The sequence below is a fragment of the Cervus elaphus genome, chromosome 19, assembly GCF_910594005.1.
Source record: "Cervus elaphus chromosome 19, mCerEla1.1, whole genome shotgun sequence".
Classification (NCBI taxonomy): domain Eukaryota; kingdom Metazoa; phylum Chordata; class Mammalia; order Artiodactyla; family Cervidae; genus Cervus; species Cervus elaphus.
In genome coordinates this window covers 61,213,344-61,232,715 of record NC_057833.1, presented here as the reverse complement: position 1 = coordinate 61,232,715, position 19,372 = coordinate 61,213,344, and the positions used below count along the sequence as shown (strand labels likewise).

At 41.9% G+C, this 19,372-nt stretch overlaps 1 protein-coding gene across 1 annotated transcript; it reads right to left on the bottom strand.

Annotated features, from left to right (window-relative positions):
• Positions 1–368: 368 nt before the first annotated feature.
• LOC122675714 (zinc finger protein 596-like) lies at positions 369–13,596 on the bottom strand. The gene is given in 10 exon segments (XM_043874730.1): positions 369–1,530; positions 1,533–2,708; positions 3,181–3,272; positions 4,054–4,149; positions 5,055–5,181; positions 7,101–7,183; positions 8,349–8,483; positions 8,898–9,113; positions 11,052–11,136; positions 13,540–13,596. Coding segments are annotated over 6 exon segments (1,533 nt in total). The 5' UTR covers positions 7,113–7,183; positions 8,349–8,483; positions 8,898–9,113; positions 11,052–11,136; positions 13,540–13,596; the 3' UTR covers positions 369–1,500.
• Between the last annotated feature and the right edge of the window lie 5,776 nt (positions 13,597–19,372).

Here is a 19,372-nt window from a genome sequence, read left to right as displayed (position 1 = left end):
AAGACTCTTTGGGACCCCAAGGACTGCAGCATGCCCGGTTTCTCTGTCCCTTCACCATCTCCTGGAGTTGGCCCAAGTTCATGTCCATTGAATCGGTAAGGTACCCCCTGCCTAAAGCTATTCTCACCCACAACCAGGAGGTGGGGTAAACAGGACTTTACACTACATTACTTTTTATGCATGTGAAAAGATGAATGTGGTTTTCTTCTCTCCATGTCACTGATGACTGAATAAAATTAATGCATTTTATTTGACATGTACATGTAAAATACAACTGACCAATTTTTCATGTAACTTCACATACTGTTTTATATTCTGTAATTTTATTGTGTACACAGACATACAGACATACATGAACACATGTGCACTCTGATTCATTTGTTATCTTTTTTATACAATACAATAAAATAGAAACCTTTCCTTCATCTTATGTCCCTTTATTTTGGAATGCTTCCTCTATATGATCACTATAAGGTATCTTCTGCACTTTAGTCTGGGTGTTACATTGTATGACATATTTACAAATATTACATATCCTCTTGATGAACTCAGTTTTGAATTAGTCCCTGTCTGATGTAAACATGGCTACCTCTGCTCTTATTACTTCCATTTATGTGGAGTATGTTTTCCATCCCTTTGAGTTCATATGTATATCCCAGAAAAACATGGGATAAATTAATTACAAACATCTGTGTTCTCCGTTTTGCCACCTGTGAAACATGGGTACTAGTCATGTTCAAATGGGTACCAAGGCCCAGGCCTTCTTGTTACCCTGGTGGAAGGAAGCTCCACCTTCCCCTCTCTGAGCCTCCTGTGTTCAAGTACGGTAGGGGCTGGGACTCCTGGGTCTCACTCCCAGTTGGGGATTTGTGGATTCATGGGTGTTGACAGGGCAATATGGGCAAGATCAGGGGACCATGGCTGCTTCTGCTCCCCCTGCTTTCTGGGTGTTTCATGCATCACTATGAGGGGCAGCACTTTTGTCATCACATGAATTAGTGTATGTATGTCAGGCATTCCAGAAGGGGATACTCCAAATGCCTTCCGATTGTTTCCACTAGCAGTTACCTGACACTGGATCTTCAGATGCGTGCCAAGAGTGGTGCTAAGTTAGACACGTGCACAGTGATTACAGGTCTAGAGTCTCTCTCCTCTGTGGTTTATTTATTTAAAGGATAACTTATAACTGAAGGTATTTATACACTAATTACAGATATATTATTGGAATTTCTCTGACATGTGATTTATCTGCTTAACATTCCAGCTGAGGATGAAGATTCCTCCACATTTATTCCACTTACAGTTTGTTCTCCCATGAGTCCACTGCTAAAGGTTTTGTTACACAGGTGACATACATATGGATTCCATCTACTGTGAATTAATGTTCGTTAATTAGTAAGGATGAATAAAGGCTCTTATACATTGAAAATAAACACAGTATTTCTTCACTGTGTGAGTCCTCAAGAGTGTTTATACTTTGAAGGTATGGGTGGTGAATCTTCATTTATTAACTTTACAGCATGAGTTCTCTCGTGTTGTCTGAGGTTAAAATATTTACTGAAGGCTTTTCCACATAGGTAACATTTATATGGTTTCTCTCCAGTGTGAATTCTCTTATGCAATCTAAAGTTATAACTCCTATTGAAGGCTTTACCACATATATTGCATTCATATGGTTTCTCACCCGTGTGAGTTCTTTCATGTCGTCTAAGGACAGAAGAGTGATTGAAGGCTTTCCCACATAGGTGACATTCATATGGTTTCTCTCCAGTGTGAGTTCTTTCATGTCGCTTAAGGACAGAAGAATCAGTGAAGGCTTTCCAACACAGGTGACATTCATATGGCTTCTCTCCAGTGTGAGTTCTCTCATGTCGTCTAAGGACAGAAGACTCAGTGAAGGCTTTTCCACATAGATGGCATTCATATGGCTTCTCTCCAGTGTGAGTTCTCTCATGTTTTCTAAGGTGAGAACAATGAGTGAAGGCCTTCCCACATAGATGACATCCATATGGTTTCTCTCCGTTGTGAGTTCTCTCATGTTGTCTGAGGTAAGAAGTTTTACTGAAAGTCTTCCCACACAGGTGGCATCCATATGGTTTCTCCCCAAAGTGAGTTCTCTCATGTTTTCTAAGGTCAGAACAATGAGCAAATGCTTTCCCACACAGATGACATTCATTTGGTTTCTCTCTGGTGTGAATCACCTCATGTCGCCTAAGATTATAACTTTTACTGAAGGCTTTGCCACACAGATGACAGCCATATAGTTTCTCTCCAGTGTGAACTCTTTCATGTTTTCTAAGGTCAGAACAATGAGTGAAGGATTTTCCACAAAGATGACATCCATGTGGTTTCACTCCAGTGTGAATCATCTCATGTCGTCTAAGGTTAGAACTTTTACAGAAGGCTTTCCTACATACATGACATTCAAATGCTTTCTCTCCAGTCTGAGTATTACTGTGTTGTCTATGGGCAGGACTTTGAATAAAGGCATTCCTTCGTTGATGACATTCATATGATTTACTTCTAGAACGAATCTGCTTCTGTATGTTAAAGGATGGCAAGTAACGGATGGCTTTTCCAACATCTTGGCTAATAATGGGTTTCTTTCCCACTTGAGGTATTACATACTGAGTCAATGGTAAGATTTCAGCAAATTTTTCTCCGAAATTGTTGCATTCCAAAGGATCCTCTTGGCTGTGAGACCTCTGCTTTTTGAAATGAAATGAGAGATTGTTACAGGTTTGCCCAATTTATTCATTCCTTCCGTTCTCTACATATAAATTCTAGGGTAATCATTCAGTGACAGACTCCAGTTAAAATTGCTTCTATATTTTTAATATTTACATAAACATGAGGTAGTACTCTCTTGCAAGCCTAGATTTACCTTTTGTAATGTCCCAACTGCAGAGATACCTATTTAATTTTAAAGATGTTATGATGTTTAAGTGTTTAGGAATATAATCTACAATTACATAACTGTCTCTTTATAAGACTATAAACTGTCTATAGTTCTGACTATGGGTTAATCTTTTCTTCCTTAAAACCAGACTAACTAAAATTTTCTCCTGTGGAATTCCATGATCCCAACTTGAATTAAATCAGGTATGTATGCCAAATTCCCAACTTATTCAAGTCCCAGGTCTTCATCTGGAGGAACATGTTTATACTTGTGAAGCTTACCATTGCACTAATTAGAGGTGTGTTCTTCTTGCAGACATGCTGCATGGGTAACATTTCTTGTTTTTTCAGATCATCTTCTCTATCTGAAATGACTAGAAAAAAATAAATTACTATAGTGGTATCAGTGGAAGTAAAATGTTGAGGCGACTCAATGCTCATTTGTGTCTGTTTCAAATACTGACACACAGATGGGAAAGAATGTCAAATTAGGGAATACTCGGAAGAGAGAAGAAACACATATAACAGCTGTCATTCTCAGGACTGAATTATGAGGAAGATAAAATGAATACAGCATGTTGGGGAAGAAAAGAGAATATCCTATTCATAGAACAGGACCATGAAAAGGGATGTTTTGTGAATGGTTATTAATTCCAGTGGGTACACAAATTTCACTTTGTGTAAAGCCAAGGACAATGGCAGAAAGCCTTGTGAATAGAAAATTGATACCTTCAAGCTATGACAACATCTGAAAAGTGTTTCCCCATGACACTGTCTAAATTTTAAAGACAGCCTACAATGCAGGAGACCCCAGTTCGATCCCTGGGTCAGAAAGATCCCCTGGAGAAGGAACAGGCTACCCAACAGTTTTCTTGGGCTTCCCTGGTGGCTCAGACAGTAAAGAATCCGCCTGCACTGTGGGAGACCTGGGTTCTATCCCTGGGTTGGGAAGATTCCCTGGAGAAGGGATCGGCTACCCACTCCAGTATTCTTGCCTGGAGAATTCCATGGACAGAGGAGCTTGGCAGGCTACAGTCCATGGGGCCACAAACAGTCAGACACGACTGAGCAGCTTTCACTTGATTTCTTAGGGCCTATTCACTCACTGACCGGGCTCCTCCTCCTCCTATTGAAGTACAGGTTCTCGGAGCTCACCTGGACTCTGACCTTGCAGGAAGCCTAACTCTTCTCTTGAAAGTTGCTCTCCTTGCTCCAAATGGGAAATCACATCTGGTTTGTAAAGCTGATTACCTGTTTGTAGGAGAAAGATATGTGGATTTTGAGTTCCATGCTCATAACAGTGCATGATCATCAGTACAGAGCAGACTAATGAGGAAGAATACAATAACTGCTAAAGGTCAGCACAGAGAAGAGCATGTTGAAAACAACACATACAGCCTTTGTCTAGCAAAATGATAACTCTTCAACTTGTTTCCAAAGACATTAAAGACCTATCACTGCTAATGCCCATGCCCAAGTTCAAAGACAGACTATGGAATCTGCAATATTTTCATTTCATATTGCTTTAACACTATATTCCAAAAAGAATCCAATACATACAACTTCCACCGGAAAAATTTAAGTTCTATGTGGAAAACAATATGTTATTTTTAACACTGTGATCTGATCAAACCACAGTCCTTGCTGTAAAATACATTTTAAGAAATCAATACATTTATTTATCCATACAAAAATAGTGAGTTCCCACCATTGCTTGAGCATCAGAGACTGAGTAGCAACAAAGACTCAAAGTTGTGTAAGCAAGATTACATTGCAGTGGGATTGACAAACTAAATATAAGTAGTGAAATGAGTGAAAGTCACTCAGTCATATATGACTCTCTGTGACCCCGTAGACTATACAGTCCATGGAATTCTCCAGGCCAGAATACTGGAGTGGGTAGCCTTTCCCTTCTCCAGGGAATCTTCCGAACTCAGGGACGAAACCCAGGTCTCCTGCATTGCAGGCAGATTCTTTACTAGGGGAGCCACCAGGGAAGCCCCCAAAAATATAAGAACTAAAGAAACTTTTGATAAGGTAGTTGCGAGAGTTATGATAAAGAGTCAAAACAGAATCTGGAGTGAGAAATGGGAAAGTTTTCCTCCATCTTTGTTGAATGAATACATACATACATCATTAAAGAGTAACAGACTAACCAACTGAGACCAGATGACTGATGTTCTCCAGCATCACATCTCTGAACAGCTTTCTCTGGGAGGTGTCCAGGAGGGCCCACTCTTCCTGGGTGAAGTCCACAGCTATATCCTCGAAGGTCACTGATTCCTGAAACATCACAGACATTGTTTTAGACACGGCCATCTCTGCCAGGGGAGGACAGTTACAGGTATAAGGCACTAAGGAAGTAGCAACTGAGTGTACAGAGTCTCAAACAGTATTTTCGGTCCAATCAAATCATTCTCATTGTTGACATGAACCTCTGACTTTCAGATAAACCTACGAAGACACACACACTCTAAATATAGAAAACTTCATTATAAAAAGACAATACAAGGTGTGGTTTAACAAACTGTGGAGATTTCCCAATAGATTTGCAATTACAACTTCCAAATCATGATTATAAAATTTCCACTTGAAAAACTGAACAGTCTCAATTCAATTTCAAGTAAATCTAAGACTCATCACAAGGGATGATGTATCCATGATATGCCCCTTTTAAAACAAGACTGTGGTTAGATTATTCCTCTATATGGCCTCAGTTTCTTCATCAGTGAAATGGTTTTTTAACAATCTGTCATGAGTTCTGAAAGATCTAATGACTTAATATGTGAAGCGCTAACTATCTAGCAGCCATTTCTTAAATATAACTTTTAGGTTTAATATTCAGGAAATGGTAGAGAATATTGAAGGAACATCCAGAATTCTGCCTAACTGACTAGCATTCATACAGGTCTTGGGATCAGCAGGCACAAGCTTTCATCTTACATACCTGAGGTGTTTGCTATAAAGGGTAAGTGAGTCAGCAGCTCACACCACAGGTCTGAGACTTCTGCACAGAAGGACAGTCTTATCCTGACCCTTCCTATGTCTGAGGCCTCCCTTTCTCAATTATCCTGGGACCTCCAAGTATCAGTTATTATTGTCCCTTTTGTTTCTTTGTCTTGTCTCTCTATTCAAGCACATCTGAACCTACCTGATTGCTCTGGCCTCTTTCATTCATGGAAAACTTCCTCAGGGCTTAAAATAGTACTCTACCTCCTATATTCGTTCTTCTCAATCACAGCTCAAAATAAGAAAACACTACTCTATATACACTGTTTCCAGTTATGAAATGTGAAAAAGCAGAAATTACAAAGAGGGAAGAATTTATGACTTGGGACATTGGTAATAATGAAAATTTAGTTTTCTTTTGTAGAAGATTTTGAAAAGCACAAATATATTTTATCAAAATTTAAGAAGTTTAAATTTGAAAAAATGTAAGTGAATGACTCCTCATTGCCTTCTCCTGCATAATCATTTGTTTTCTCTCAGCACTGGTCAGCACTCTCAGCACCTATAACACTGGACTCATCAATGTCATCTGTGAAAACATCTGCCTCTCCAGTGGGTGGGTTGCAGTGTTTTCCTCCTTACTCATCTCTATCGTCTGTATTCACCTCAATCCTAAGCCCATCACAGTTAATAAAATGGTTAATGACTATCTCTTTTTTTTGCCAAGTGGGCCATGGGCTGCATGAAGAAAAGAAAACCTCTCTTATCCCTTTTGCACACATGGCATTAATAAAGACTGGAACATCTTATTATAATGTTGGGTAGGAATGACCATTTGATGAGTCCTTGACCCAACATGACCATTCCAGAATTCTGGGGAACTTAACTGAAGCTCAGATCCTTGAACAACCTCTCAAGTGCACTTAGAACATGTGTGCCTGTAGGAGAATTATGTCCATACACTGGCAATAGGGCTTCCCAGAAGGCTCAGTGGTGAAGAAGCCGTTTGCTAATGCGGGAGACTCGAGTTGGACCCCTGGGTCAGGAGGATCCCCTGGAGAAGGAAATGGCAACCCACTCCAGAATTCTTGCCTGGGAAATCCCACGGACAGAGGAACCTGGCGGGCTACAGCCCATGGGGTTCCAAAGAGCCGGACAAAACTGAGCATATACCCCACCACCAGCACTGGCAATAGAGATTAGAAAACAATTTCTACTGCCTATTTCAGTAGAAAGAGTAATTTCCTACCCACCCGAGATTCCATTGTAATTAGTTCAGCTGCCAACTGTAGTCTGGGTTTTCATTTATACACAGTCCAAGCAACAGGAAGCAGAGCTGAGGAAGAAGAAAAAAGTCATGAGACTCTTAGCTGTCTGCAATCTCCATATTCACTTGTCATGAAGCCCCAACCCTTCACCTGGAAGTAGCTCCCAGGACAACCAAAAGAAACATGCAGTGTGCTCCATGAGAAAGACAAGCAGAGCTCTTCTCTACCAGGATCCAAAGTAAGAAGGCACGGCTATTGTTCTTAGTAAAGAAGGCACAGAAGTGAAAGTCGCTCAGTCGTGTCCGACTCTTTGTGACTCCATGGACTATACAGTCCATGGAATTCTCCAGGCCAGAATACTGGAGTGGTAGCCTAGCCATTTCCCAGCAGACCTCCCTGACTTAGGAATCAAACTGGAGTCTTCTGCATTACAGGCACACTCTACCAACTGTGCTATCAGGGAAGCCCAAAGAAGGTATAAACATCTTCAGTTTAGAGTAGAATGTGGACAACCACTGAGTTTGGTATGCTAATTCACTCAGGATATTCAGAAGTGTCCAGTTACCTCCTAATTCCAAATCACAGGGATCAGTGACTCATGCCACGTGTGTCTCCATCTTGAGTAACCACCATGAACTTCTCAGGTTTAATTATTCTTACTTTGTGCACGAGCAGTTTCTCCAGCTATATTCCAGCCCTGTAGTACCTTGAAACAGCCTTACTTCTCTCAGCCCCTCATACACTCATCCTGAATCACTCTGTCTCTTCCAAGAATTTCCAACAACATCACCACTGTAACACTCACTTTTAGATTTCTTCTGCACTTAGTTGTGAACTAAGAGAATTAAAAATATATTTTATGACAGGGTTAATTATTTTAGGTACTTATTTCACTTGGAGGAATCAATGGCACCTACTTGCAATGTGTGTGTGCACTCAGTCATGTCCAACTCTTTGTGACTCCATGGACTGAAGTCTGCCAAGCTCCTCTGTCCATGGATTCTCCAGGCAAGAATATTGGATTGGGTTACCACTTCCTTCTCCACGGGACCTTCCTGACCCAGGGATTGAACCTCAATCTGTTGTGTCTTCTGCCTTGGCAGGTGGGTTCTTTACCACTGTGCCACATGGGAAGCCAAGTTCTTTTAGGGAACATACTTTCCCTAACTTTCTCTAACAGCTTAGTCTACAGTCTTCAAAGTAATCTTGTCACTCGAACTCCGTATCACTTACCAAGGACTTCTCAAATGATACTGTTGGAAGATCTCAAGACTCCATCCTATCTCCTTCATCTTTCTCTATTTATGTGCATTGCCCACGTATGCCCACATATTTACACAGTTGCTTCGATTTCTTCCATTCCTTTTTCTAAATTCAAAGTGACAAAACTCATGTTTGAATTCCATTTCTGAGCTTCCCTCCTTTTTTTCCCCCCAAACTAACATACACTAGAAATGAAATATATCTCAGGACATCATCTCCCACTCTTCCCAAATATTACTCTTTACCTAGTCTCTAATCTTTTCAATCTCTCCACCAGACATCCAAGGGTTGACATTTTAGATGCTCTCTCAGAACATCACAAATACAGTTTAGCACTGCTATTACTTCCACACTGGTCACTAGCATCCTTCATTTCTACTCAAATCCATAAACACAACTTGCTACCCCCATACTTATTTCCTTCAATCTGTTTGCGTGTAAGTTCCTCAGAGATTCCTTCATTGAATTCCTACCAAAATGAATACTTCATTCTTGGTGAACATGGTCTCCAATACTCACCAGAACCAAATAGACGGAAAACCCAGTGAAGCCAAATATCCACTGAGGACACTGCCATAACACTCCAGAGTTCAGAGCATCTTTCTCTTTCCAGGAAATGCATCATTTTGATGAATTCTCTTTTAATGCTGTTGATAATCTCATCAGCGTTTTAATCCAAAGGACAGTATCTAACATGGGTCCCAATCAAGATAAAATCAGAAAATTAGGCAGACCCTGTAGATGAAATTAAGGACAACAGATTGTATTCTTTAGTTTTTGCTTCCTCCTCAAAAGCAAACTTCATGCTTTTTCTCAGACTTCAGTGTTTTATGATTTTGGTTGTTCTGGACAGCACTGAGAATCTGCAGCAAATGAATCCTTCCTCCTCTTTAGTTTTATTTGTAAGAGGATCTGTAATCTAACAACAATATTCACAGACTGTGGACAGAAGAGTAGTGACTCTACATTAGTGTAAATATTTATGCTGAGTAAACATCTATCCAAAGAAAATATCTTTCATTTTCACTACCAAGCAAGAAAAAGCTCATCTAGTGTACATCTCTTCAAGTCAGATCTAGTTGTTATCCTAATAACTGAAAAACTCTGCAATCCACAAAATTTAAGGTTTTCCAGAATAAATGATTAGTTTCAGGACTGATTTTTATTGTACACAGAATTTGTTTAATTTTTTTAATTGTAAAATAAAACATACACATAATATTTATCATCTTAAGTCATTTTTACGTGTATAGTTCAGTGGTGTCAAATACATTCATAGTGTTGTGCAACCATCTTCAACGCTCTTCATCTTGTAAAACTGAAACTCTGCACCCACTAAACAACCACTCCCCATTCCCCTCTCCTCCCAATGCCTGGAAACCACCATTCTACTATCTGTCTCTAAGTAGGACTTTGTTTTTTTTGGGCTGTGCCAGAATAGAAGTAGGAAGTATCCTAGAAATCAGTGCAGGTGCTTGAGTCAGAACACAGCAAAGAGAGGAAAAAAGATGAAATTCAACAATGGTATCAAAGAGCTGAAATTGTAATGATTTTTGGAAGACATGATTTCAAAGTAAAAAAAAAAAAAGCCATATAAGAATCCATTTTAACTATCACACCTCATAATACTTTTTAAAGTGGACAAATCCAACCTTAATGTACTGAAATCAATGTCTCCTATTTAGTAACAATAGTTTAAAAACTAAGTAAACATATGATAGCCAGTCTCTATGTATTACAGCAAAATATTATGACTCTAACTTCAAATAAATTTGCAAACCCATGCAAAGAAATTTTAACAGTTTTTGAGGACATAAATGTGACATGAACAAAGTCTGCCAAACCAAATTCTTAGACTAGAGCACATGGTGACAAAAAAATCTGTGACTGCAGAAATTTGATGCAACTCAAATTTAAAAGTCATATGCAGAATCTGAAAAAGAACGTATATACATATATGTACGTATAACTGAACCAATTTGCTGTACATCTAAAACAACACTGTAAATCCAGTATACCCCCCAAAAATCATATGTGATATTTCACACAATAAATGAGAAGCATCCTAAAAGTTGATTTTTGTCTCAGTTTTGATTGGGGATGAGGATATAGCCAAAATAACTGTGAAAAGGAAAAAAAAACCCTGGAGACTAGTCAAGTTACATCTGAACCTATAATTATTTGAAACTTTAAAACAGTTCAAATTAAATAGCTGAAATGAACAGTATTAACCAATATATTAGGACTAAATGAACATAATATTTTATACTATGAAACAGGTGACACCTTATGAAGGGAAAAAAAGCAAAGGTCATGATTTTGGTTTCACTGCATCAACATTATCAGACCAAAGTTTCTGTGTGTATGTAACTAAACCATAAACTAGAAAAATAAGTAGGAAAATTCATTCTATATATACATGTCTATAAGGAATAACCTTTACTCAGTCTCTTAAGTAATTAGTAAAATGGAAATTAGGAACAAAGAGTTGTCATTTTATCCAAATCTACAATTATACACATATATTTAAAATGAATCCTGGTTAAGGTACGAGGGGACAGAGAGATGAGGATTTCTCGGCAACTGTGTACTGTGTGTAGGAAGCATGGTGCCAAAACCTGTTACAAAATGAAATGTACCATCTCTTGGCTCAGCAATGAAACCCCAACTTACCCAAAAAGGAGGAACACTCAGTATCTGTAGACAAGTCAATTCTTTTCAAATTCATGAACACCAACTTCTCTCTGGAATAGGTGTGCTGTGAACAATGTTAAAATCCTCTTACTATTAGACATTTTAGGTTGATTCTGTTTTTAAACAATTACAGAACAAAATATACTAAATGATGTGGATGAAATGCCACGTTAATTTGTCATGGCCAAGTCTCTAATTATAGGCCAAATACAAAGATTTATGTTGTTAAGCTTCAGCTGCATTGTACAACCAGGTAAAACACTTCCCCCCTCTCCACAATTTTCTTTCATCTTCGTCTACCTCCACCTCTTGTGCCTATACAGTCCCCACTGGCAATCTTATTGACTGCATGGTGTTCAATTCCTGTCTCTAGTCAATGTCTGGGCATGCAGCATTGCTCATGATGGCCCCCCAAATGGAACCATGTCCCAAGTCCCATGTCACTGGCTGACAGTGAGATAGAATTGGTCTGGAGATGGGAGAGGTCATAGATGAGTGAGGAAACGTCTTAGGCAGGACACCTGAGAGTCAGATTTTAGCATGTCCTAAGAACAGCATTACAGGAAAGAGAGGGCAGATCAACCCACAGATAATATGAGCTTTCCCAGATAAAGATTTACTCCTGACTTCTCATCTTTTCCCTCCTCTGAGTGTCTTGCTCAGGCCAGAAGTCACTCCTCAGTGTTGGCAATGTGCCATTCATGTCTTCAAATAACTTCTCCCCTTTCTGGCCACAACCACACATGTAGGGGAGAAATTCAACAATTAGAAAAAATGGCCCTCTGCATCTGCTGAACTATTACGGAACAGGGCCAATAAACTCCTACATGGGCACCAACAGCTAAGTTTCTCTGCCCCTCTATGCTGTAAAGCCCACACATCACACGGCAGACATGGGAAGGTGAGTTGGTACAACCCTCCCTTTCAAGTCACTCCTTACAGTGTCTTCCAGCACCTGCTGAGCACAGCATCGCCAGGTAAGGATGGGCAGAGGTCTCCTCCTCTCCTGTTGCTGCGCTTCCCAGGCTCTCTTTCACTCTCTAATATCCAAAGTACATCCCCCTTTCTCCTCCAAGTTTCCTTTTCCTGAACCAAGTGCCACCTCCTCCTTGGAGAAATACCTCTGTTCTGTGCTTAGTTTAAAAAATCTTGATCTTTCCCTACCAGCTGCCTTTTAACTATGTGAGAATGTGTCCTGAGGCACATGGAAAGACAAATGAACAGGAAAGAGGAACCGTTACTGGCCTCACAGGCATGGGGTGGTCGGGGATCATTCTCACCCCTGCCCCTAAAGATTCCAGATCTCATTTCATTTTCCTGAGCAAGGGCAAGTTGTCTTTCATGGTTGTAATCATCTTGATTAAAACCATTTAATTTCTATTTTCCACAATAGATATTAAAATATACAATTCTATGAATATATAAAAAGTATAACATTAAGAACACTTTTAAGTAATGGCATTGGGAAACACAAAAGTTCAGGTATGAAAATAGCTCTGAGTAATGTACTCATCATGAACAAATGAGATCTGTGAGAACAAAGTTCTAGAATCATTCAGTCTATCGTTCAATATTTGCCAAACAAAAAAATAAAGGAAATTTGAGGACAGTATATGCGTAGTTGAAAACTGTAGCTCACAGACCAATAAATTAAAAACTCACATACAGAAGGAAGAATGCTGTTGAACACTGGACCACTTGTTTAAACTACCTAGCACTGACTTTTAAGACAAAAATCATTAATATCCCTACCAAGTGCACACCGAAATAGTGTACAAATTATTTACTAAGCACCAGAGAATACTTTTAGTACATGATAATGACAAGAAAAGGACCGAGGTCTCATGATCTGAATCTGACACAACACACTTAAAGTAATTTGGAAAATTTTAGAGGATGAGATGGTTGGATGGCATCACCGACTCCATGGACATGAGTTTGAGTAAACTCCGGGAGTTCGTGATGGACAGGGAGGCCTGGCGTGCTGCATTCCATGGGGTCGCAAAGAATCGGAGACGACTGACCGACTGAACTGAACTGAACTGAATGAATTTGAAATCTATCCTTCTACTTTTCTCAACGTCTACTGCTGGTGAAAGTCCCCTCCTCCACTCTGTCCTTGGCCATCTCTGTACTGACCTCCTTTTTGTCTGTTTTCATGTACCTCTTATGAAGCCTCTTATGGCTTCCGTGGTGGGTCAGCTGGTAAAGAATCCGCTTGCAATGCGGGAGACCTGGGTTCGATCCCTGGGTTGGGAAGATCACCTGGAGAAGGGAAAGGTTACCCATGGGAGAATCTGTACAGTCCATGGGGTCGCAAAGAGTAGGACACACTGAGCAACTTTCTCACTTCACACACATTGCTTCTTATTCAGTCACTTTCCTTTCTTACCGGTATTTTGTCTCTCCAGTTCCACTGCACCCACCTCCCTCCCTCCTCTATTCTACTTTTCAAGTCCTCACTCACCTTTACTCCTTCCGTCTCCTGGTTCAGTCTCGGCCTCACCGCCCCATTCGACACCCATGGAATGGAGCAAAGATGCTCTGCTCAGGAGGACACTGTCCCGTGAGGGAGCGATACCCGTGCCGGCAGATAGGACTTGGGACAGAAGGTCACGGGGCGTCACTGGACAGGGCCGATGCCCTCCCCAAGGGGGCTCAGGGGCCTTACTGAGGCGGTGACCGCGGAGGGGAGCGAGCGGCGGGGCCGGGCCGCTTCTGGAGAAGACGGGGGCGCTGAGGATTAGAGGGGCGCCGGGAGGGCGCGGAGTCCCGGGCGGCCCCGAGGGGCGCAGAGGGCGAGAGCGCCCGTTGCGAGTGGGGACCTGACACGGCGCGGTTCGGGGAGGGACCCCGTGAAGACACCGTAGGCCGGAAGGCCGGACCGGAATGTCCCCGGATCCGGAAACGGATGCGACTCGAACCCGGCAGCGGAGCTCCCGGCATTGCGAGTCTCAGGGGTCTCCAGGCCAGCGGCGCGAGAGCGGGTCTGTGACGTCGGCAGGGACTCGGGCCCTGGTGTGAAGGAAGGGGTGGGGCGGGGCCGAGGAGCGCGAGAAGTGCCCAGGACCACACTCACCCGAGAGGCCCTGCGCTCCCGACATCCGCTTCCGGGCCCGCGGGCAACTACGTAAGGGGGCGTGGCCTTAGCAGGGGGCGGTGGGGGCGGTGGGGCCGACGTGGGGCGGAGCCTCGGAAGGCCTCGCCCAGGATGGGCGTGTCCTGAGCGCGGAGGATGGCTGGAGCGGCGTGGGGCGTGTCCTCGCGGTGAACATTTTGTGCGCTGCCGGAGCCCTACCGCCGAGCCCTCCCGCCCTGCCCTCCGCCGGTTCCTGATCGGCCGGTGCTGGCTGACACACCTCAGTCTTCTGCCTTTGGCTGTGCGAGCGGTGGGGCTGCTTCCTCCTGGCTTCGGGATAAGTGTTTCGAGCTACTCCAGGTCGGAGCTGACAGTTGTGAGGCCTTTCCTAGTGAATGCTGGGATGTTTCCCTGTTACCGTGTGGAAAACGGGTTACGTTGAAATCACCTCTCGCTCCTGGAGACTCCAGTGAGGACTCAGCCTCAGGCGGGGACCTGGCTGGGCCCAGCTGGGTCCTGCGGTTCCTGCCCTCCCTGCGATCGAAATGGTCTGAGCTGGCGATGGAAACCAAAAGGAACAGGGTTTCCCTTTCTGTCCCCATTCACCAGGGAGGCAGCACGAGCCCTGGGCTCACCACCGGGGACTTCATATCATGTCCATGATAGTGTGGACAATCTCCTAATTCAAGTCATTAATTTCTAAATATACGGTATTTTCACATTGACCTTATCTATATTCCCACGGCATCTGAAATAGTGTTCAGTTCAGTTCAGTCGCTCAGTCGTGTCCGACCCTTTGCGACCCCATGGACTGCAGCATGCCAGGCCTCCCTGTCCATCATCAACTGCGGGAGCTTGCTCAAACTCATGTTCATTGAGTCGGTGATGCCATCAACCATCTCATCCTCTGTCGTCCCCTGCTCCTCCTGCCTTCAGTCTTTCCCAGCATCAGAGTCTTTTCCAATGAGTCAGTTCTTTGAATCAGGTGACCAAAGTATTGGAGCTTCAGCATCAGTCCTTCCAATGACTATTCAGGACTGCTTTCCTTTAGGATTGAGTGGTTGGATCTCCTTGCTGTCCAAGAGACTCTCAAGAGTCTTCTCCAACACCACAGTTCAAAAATATCAATTCTTTGGCATTCAGCTTTCTTAATGGTCTAACTCTCACATCCATACATGACTATTGGATAAACCACAGCTTTGATTAGATGGACCTTTGTTGGAAACGTTGTCGGAAAATAATGTTGTCAGAAAATGTCAGGAAATAGTGTTAAAGAAGAAACATCAGTGACATTTGTTAAAGCTGGTAAAATAAAATTTGTAAACATAAAATTCTCTGTGTTTGCTTGGGCCTTCTCCCTCCATAATGTGCGTGTGAGTTTGCATGCACATTAACCAGAGCTCCTCAAAGATGGGATTGCCTGCTCAACCACAATATTGCCTTTTTTTCCATTTCTTTTGAAGCTAGCAATTGTTATTTAGTCCCTAAGCTGGACTTCGCTGGTGGCTCAGACGGTAAAGAGTCTGCCTACAATGTGGGACACTTGTATCCCTGGGTCAGGAAGATCCCCTGGAGAAGGAAATGGCAACCCACTCCAGTATTCTTGCCTGGAAAATCCCATGGATGGAGGAACCTGGTAGGCTACAGTCCTTGGGGTCGCAAAGAGTAGGACACGACTGAGAGACTTCACTTTCACTTTCAGTCAGTAAGTTATGTCTGACTGTTTGCAACCCCATGGACTGCAGCACCCCAGGCTTCCTTGTCCTTCACTATCTCCCCGAGTTTGCTCAAACTCATGTCCATTGAGTCAGTGATGCCATCCAACCATCTAGTCCTCTGATGCCTGCTTCTCCCTCTGCCCTCAATGTTTCCCACCATCAGGGTCTTCTCCAAGGAATCAGCTCTTGGAATCAGATGGCCAAAGTATTGGAGCTTCAGCTTCAGCATCAGTCCTTCCAATGAATATTCAGGGTAGATTTAACTTGTTAAAAGAATAGTGTTCTTTTCTGGCTCTGTAGGGGGCAGTGGTGACTTGCTGCTTGCTATGTTTGAGTTTACCTGGCTATGTATCTTTGGTGAACTTTCTGTAAAATATCAGTGTATCATTTTGACACGTGATCCTTTGTCTCAAAAATGTATATGACCATGCCCTCAATTTCTAACAGGCAGAACAGACTCAGAGCTTTCTGAGAATCTGCTTCCAAGTTTATAATCCTCAGTATGGATCCAATAAAAATTCCCTCTTTTCTTCTTAATTCTTAATTGAATTTTCCTCAACAAAGCAAAATAAGGAAGATTTTATTCTGGGGTGGGCTGTGTCAACACTGGTAAAGGAACCAGTACAGTGGGATTTTTTATTGGGTGAGAGAGTTTAGGCTGAATAGAATGGGAAAGACCGGTAGCTGACTGTGGGTCAGATCATGAACTCCTTATAGCAAAATTCAGACTTAAACTGAAGAAAGTAGGGAAAACCACTAGACCATTCAGGTATGACCTAAATCAAATCCCTTACGATTAGACAGTGGAAGTGACAAATAAATTCTAGGGATTAGATCTGATAGATTGAGTGCCCGAAGAACTATGGATGGAAGTTTGTGACTTTGTACAGGAGGCAGGGATCAAGACCATCCCCAAGAAAAAGAAATGCAAAAAAGCAAAATGGTTGTATGAGGAGGCCTTACAAATAGCTGTGAAAGGAAGAAAAGCAAAAGGCAAAGGAGAAAAGGAAAGGTATACCCATTTAAATGCAGAGTTCCAAAGAATACCAAGGAGAGATAAGAAAGCCTTCCTCAGTGATCATTGCAAAGAAATGATCCAGTTCTAATGAGATAGATGAAACCGGAGGCCATTATACAGAGTGAAGTAAGCCAGAAAGATAAAGACCATTACAGTATACTAACACATATTTATGGAATTTAGAAAGATGGTAATGATAACCCTATATGCAAAACAGAAAAAGAGACAGATATACAGAACAGACTTTTGGACTCTGTGGGAGAAGGTGAGGGTGGGATATTTCGAGAGAACAGCATTGAAACATGTATATTATCTAGGGTGAAACAGATCACCAGCCCAGGTTGGGTGCCTGAGACAAGTGCTCAGGCCTGGTGCACTGGGAAGACCTAGAGGGATCGGGTAGAGAGGGAGGTGGGAGGGGGGATCGGGATGGGGAATACATGTAAATCCATGGCTGATTCATGTCAATGTATGACAAAAACCACTACAATATTGTAAAGTAATTAGCCTCCAACTAATAAAAATAAATGGAAAAAAAAATAAAAACAGTAAAAAAAAAAAAAAAAAGAAATAGAGGAAAACAATAGAATGGGAAAGATTATAGATCTCTGCAAGAAAATCAGAGATACCAAGGGAACATTTCATGCAAAGATGAGCACAATAAAGGACAGAAATGGTAGGGATCTAACAGAAGCAGAAGATATGAAGAAGAGATGGCAAGAATACACGGAAGAACTGTACAAAAAAAGATCTTCTTGACCTAGATAATCATGATGGTATGATCACTCACCTAAAGCCAGACATCCTGGAATGTGAAGTCAAGTGGGCCTTAGGAAGCATCACTACGAACAAAGCTAGTGGAGGTGATGGAATTCCAGTTGAGCTATTTCTTTTTTTATTTTTCAGTTGAGCTATTTCAAATCCTAAAAGATGATGTTGTGAAAGTGCTGCACTCAATATGCCAGCAAATTAGGAAAACTCAGCAGTGGCCATGGGACTGGAAAAGGTCAGTTTTCATTCCAATCCCAAAGAAAGGCAATGCCAAAGAATGCTCAAACCAATGCACAATTGCACTCGTCTCACATGCTAGCAAAGTAGTGCTCAAAATTCTCCAAGCCAGGCTTCAACAATACATGAACCGTGAACTTCCAGATGTTCAAGCTGGTTTTAGAAAAGGCAGAGGAACCAGAGATCAAATTGCCAACATCTGCTGGATCATCGAAAAGCAAGACAGTTCCAGAGAAACATCTATTTTTGCTTTATTGACTATGCCAAAGCCTTTGACTGTGTGGATCACAATAAACTGTGGAAAATTCTTCAAGAGATGGGCATACCAGACCACCTGACCTTCCTCTTGAGAAATCTGTATGCAGGTCAGGAAACTACAGTTAGAACTGGATATGCAACAACAGACTGGTTCCAAATAGGAAAAGAAGTACATCAAGGCTTTATATTGTCACCGTGCTTATTTAATTTATATGCAGAGTACATCATGAGAAACTCTGGGATGGAGGAAGCACAAGCTGGAATCAAGATTGCAGGGAGAAATATCAATAACCTCAGATATGCAGATGACACCACCCTTATGGCAGAAAGTGAAGAACTAAAGAACCTCCTGATGAAAGTGAAAGAGGAGAGTGAAAAAGTTGGCTTAAAGCTCAACATTCAGAAAACGAAGATCATGGCATCTGGTCTCATCACTTCATGGCAAATAGATGAGGAAACAATGGAAATAGTGACAGACTTTATTTTGGGGAGCTCCAAATTCACAGCAGATGGTGACTGCAGCCATGAAGTAAAAAGACACTTACTCCTTGGAAGAAAAGTTTATGACCAACCTAGATAGCATATTAAAAAGCAGAGACATTACTTTGCCAACAAAGGTCTGTCTCGTCAAGGCTATGGTTTTTCCAGTAGTCATGTATGGATGTGAGAGTTGGACTATAAAGAAAGCTGAGTGCAGAAGAATTGATGCTTTTGAACTGTGGTGTTGGAGAAGACTCTTGAGAGTCTCTTGGACTGTAAGGAGGAGATCCAACCAATCCTGAAGGAAATCCGTCCTGAATATTCATTGGAAGGACTGATGTTGAAGCTGAAACTCCAATACTTTGACCACCTGATGTGAAGAGCTGACTCATTTGAAAAGACTCTGATGCTGGGAAAGATTGAAGGGGGGATGAGAAGGGGATGACAGGATGAGGTGGTTGGATAACATCACTGACTCAGTGGACTTGAGTTTGAGCAAGCTCTGGGAGATGGCGATGGACAGGGAGGCCTGGCATGCTGCATTTCATAGGGTCGCAAAGAGTCAGACATGACTGACTGAACTAACTATTTCCATATATGAAAATCAAAATTTCTATGTTTCCTATGGGTGTATATTTCCATTTAAGAAAATCAGATTTTTGTATTTTCTGTGTGAAATATGGGTGTGTATTTCCGTATGTGGAAATCTTATTTTCTATATTTCCTTTATGAAAATAGC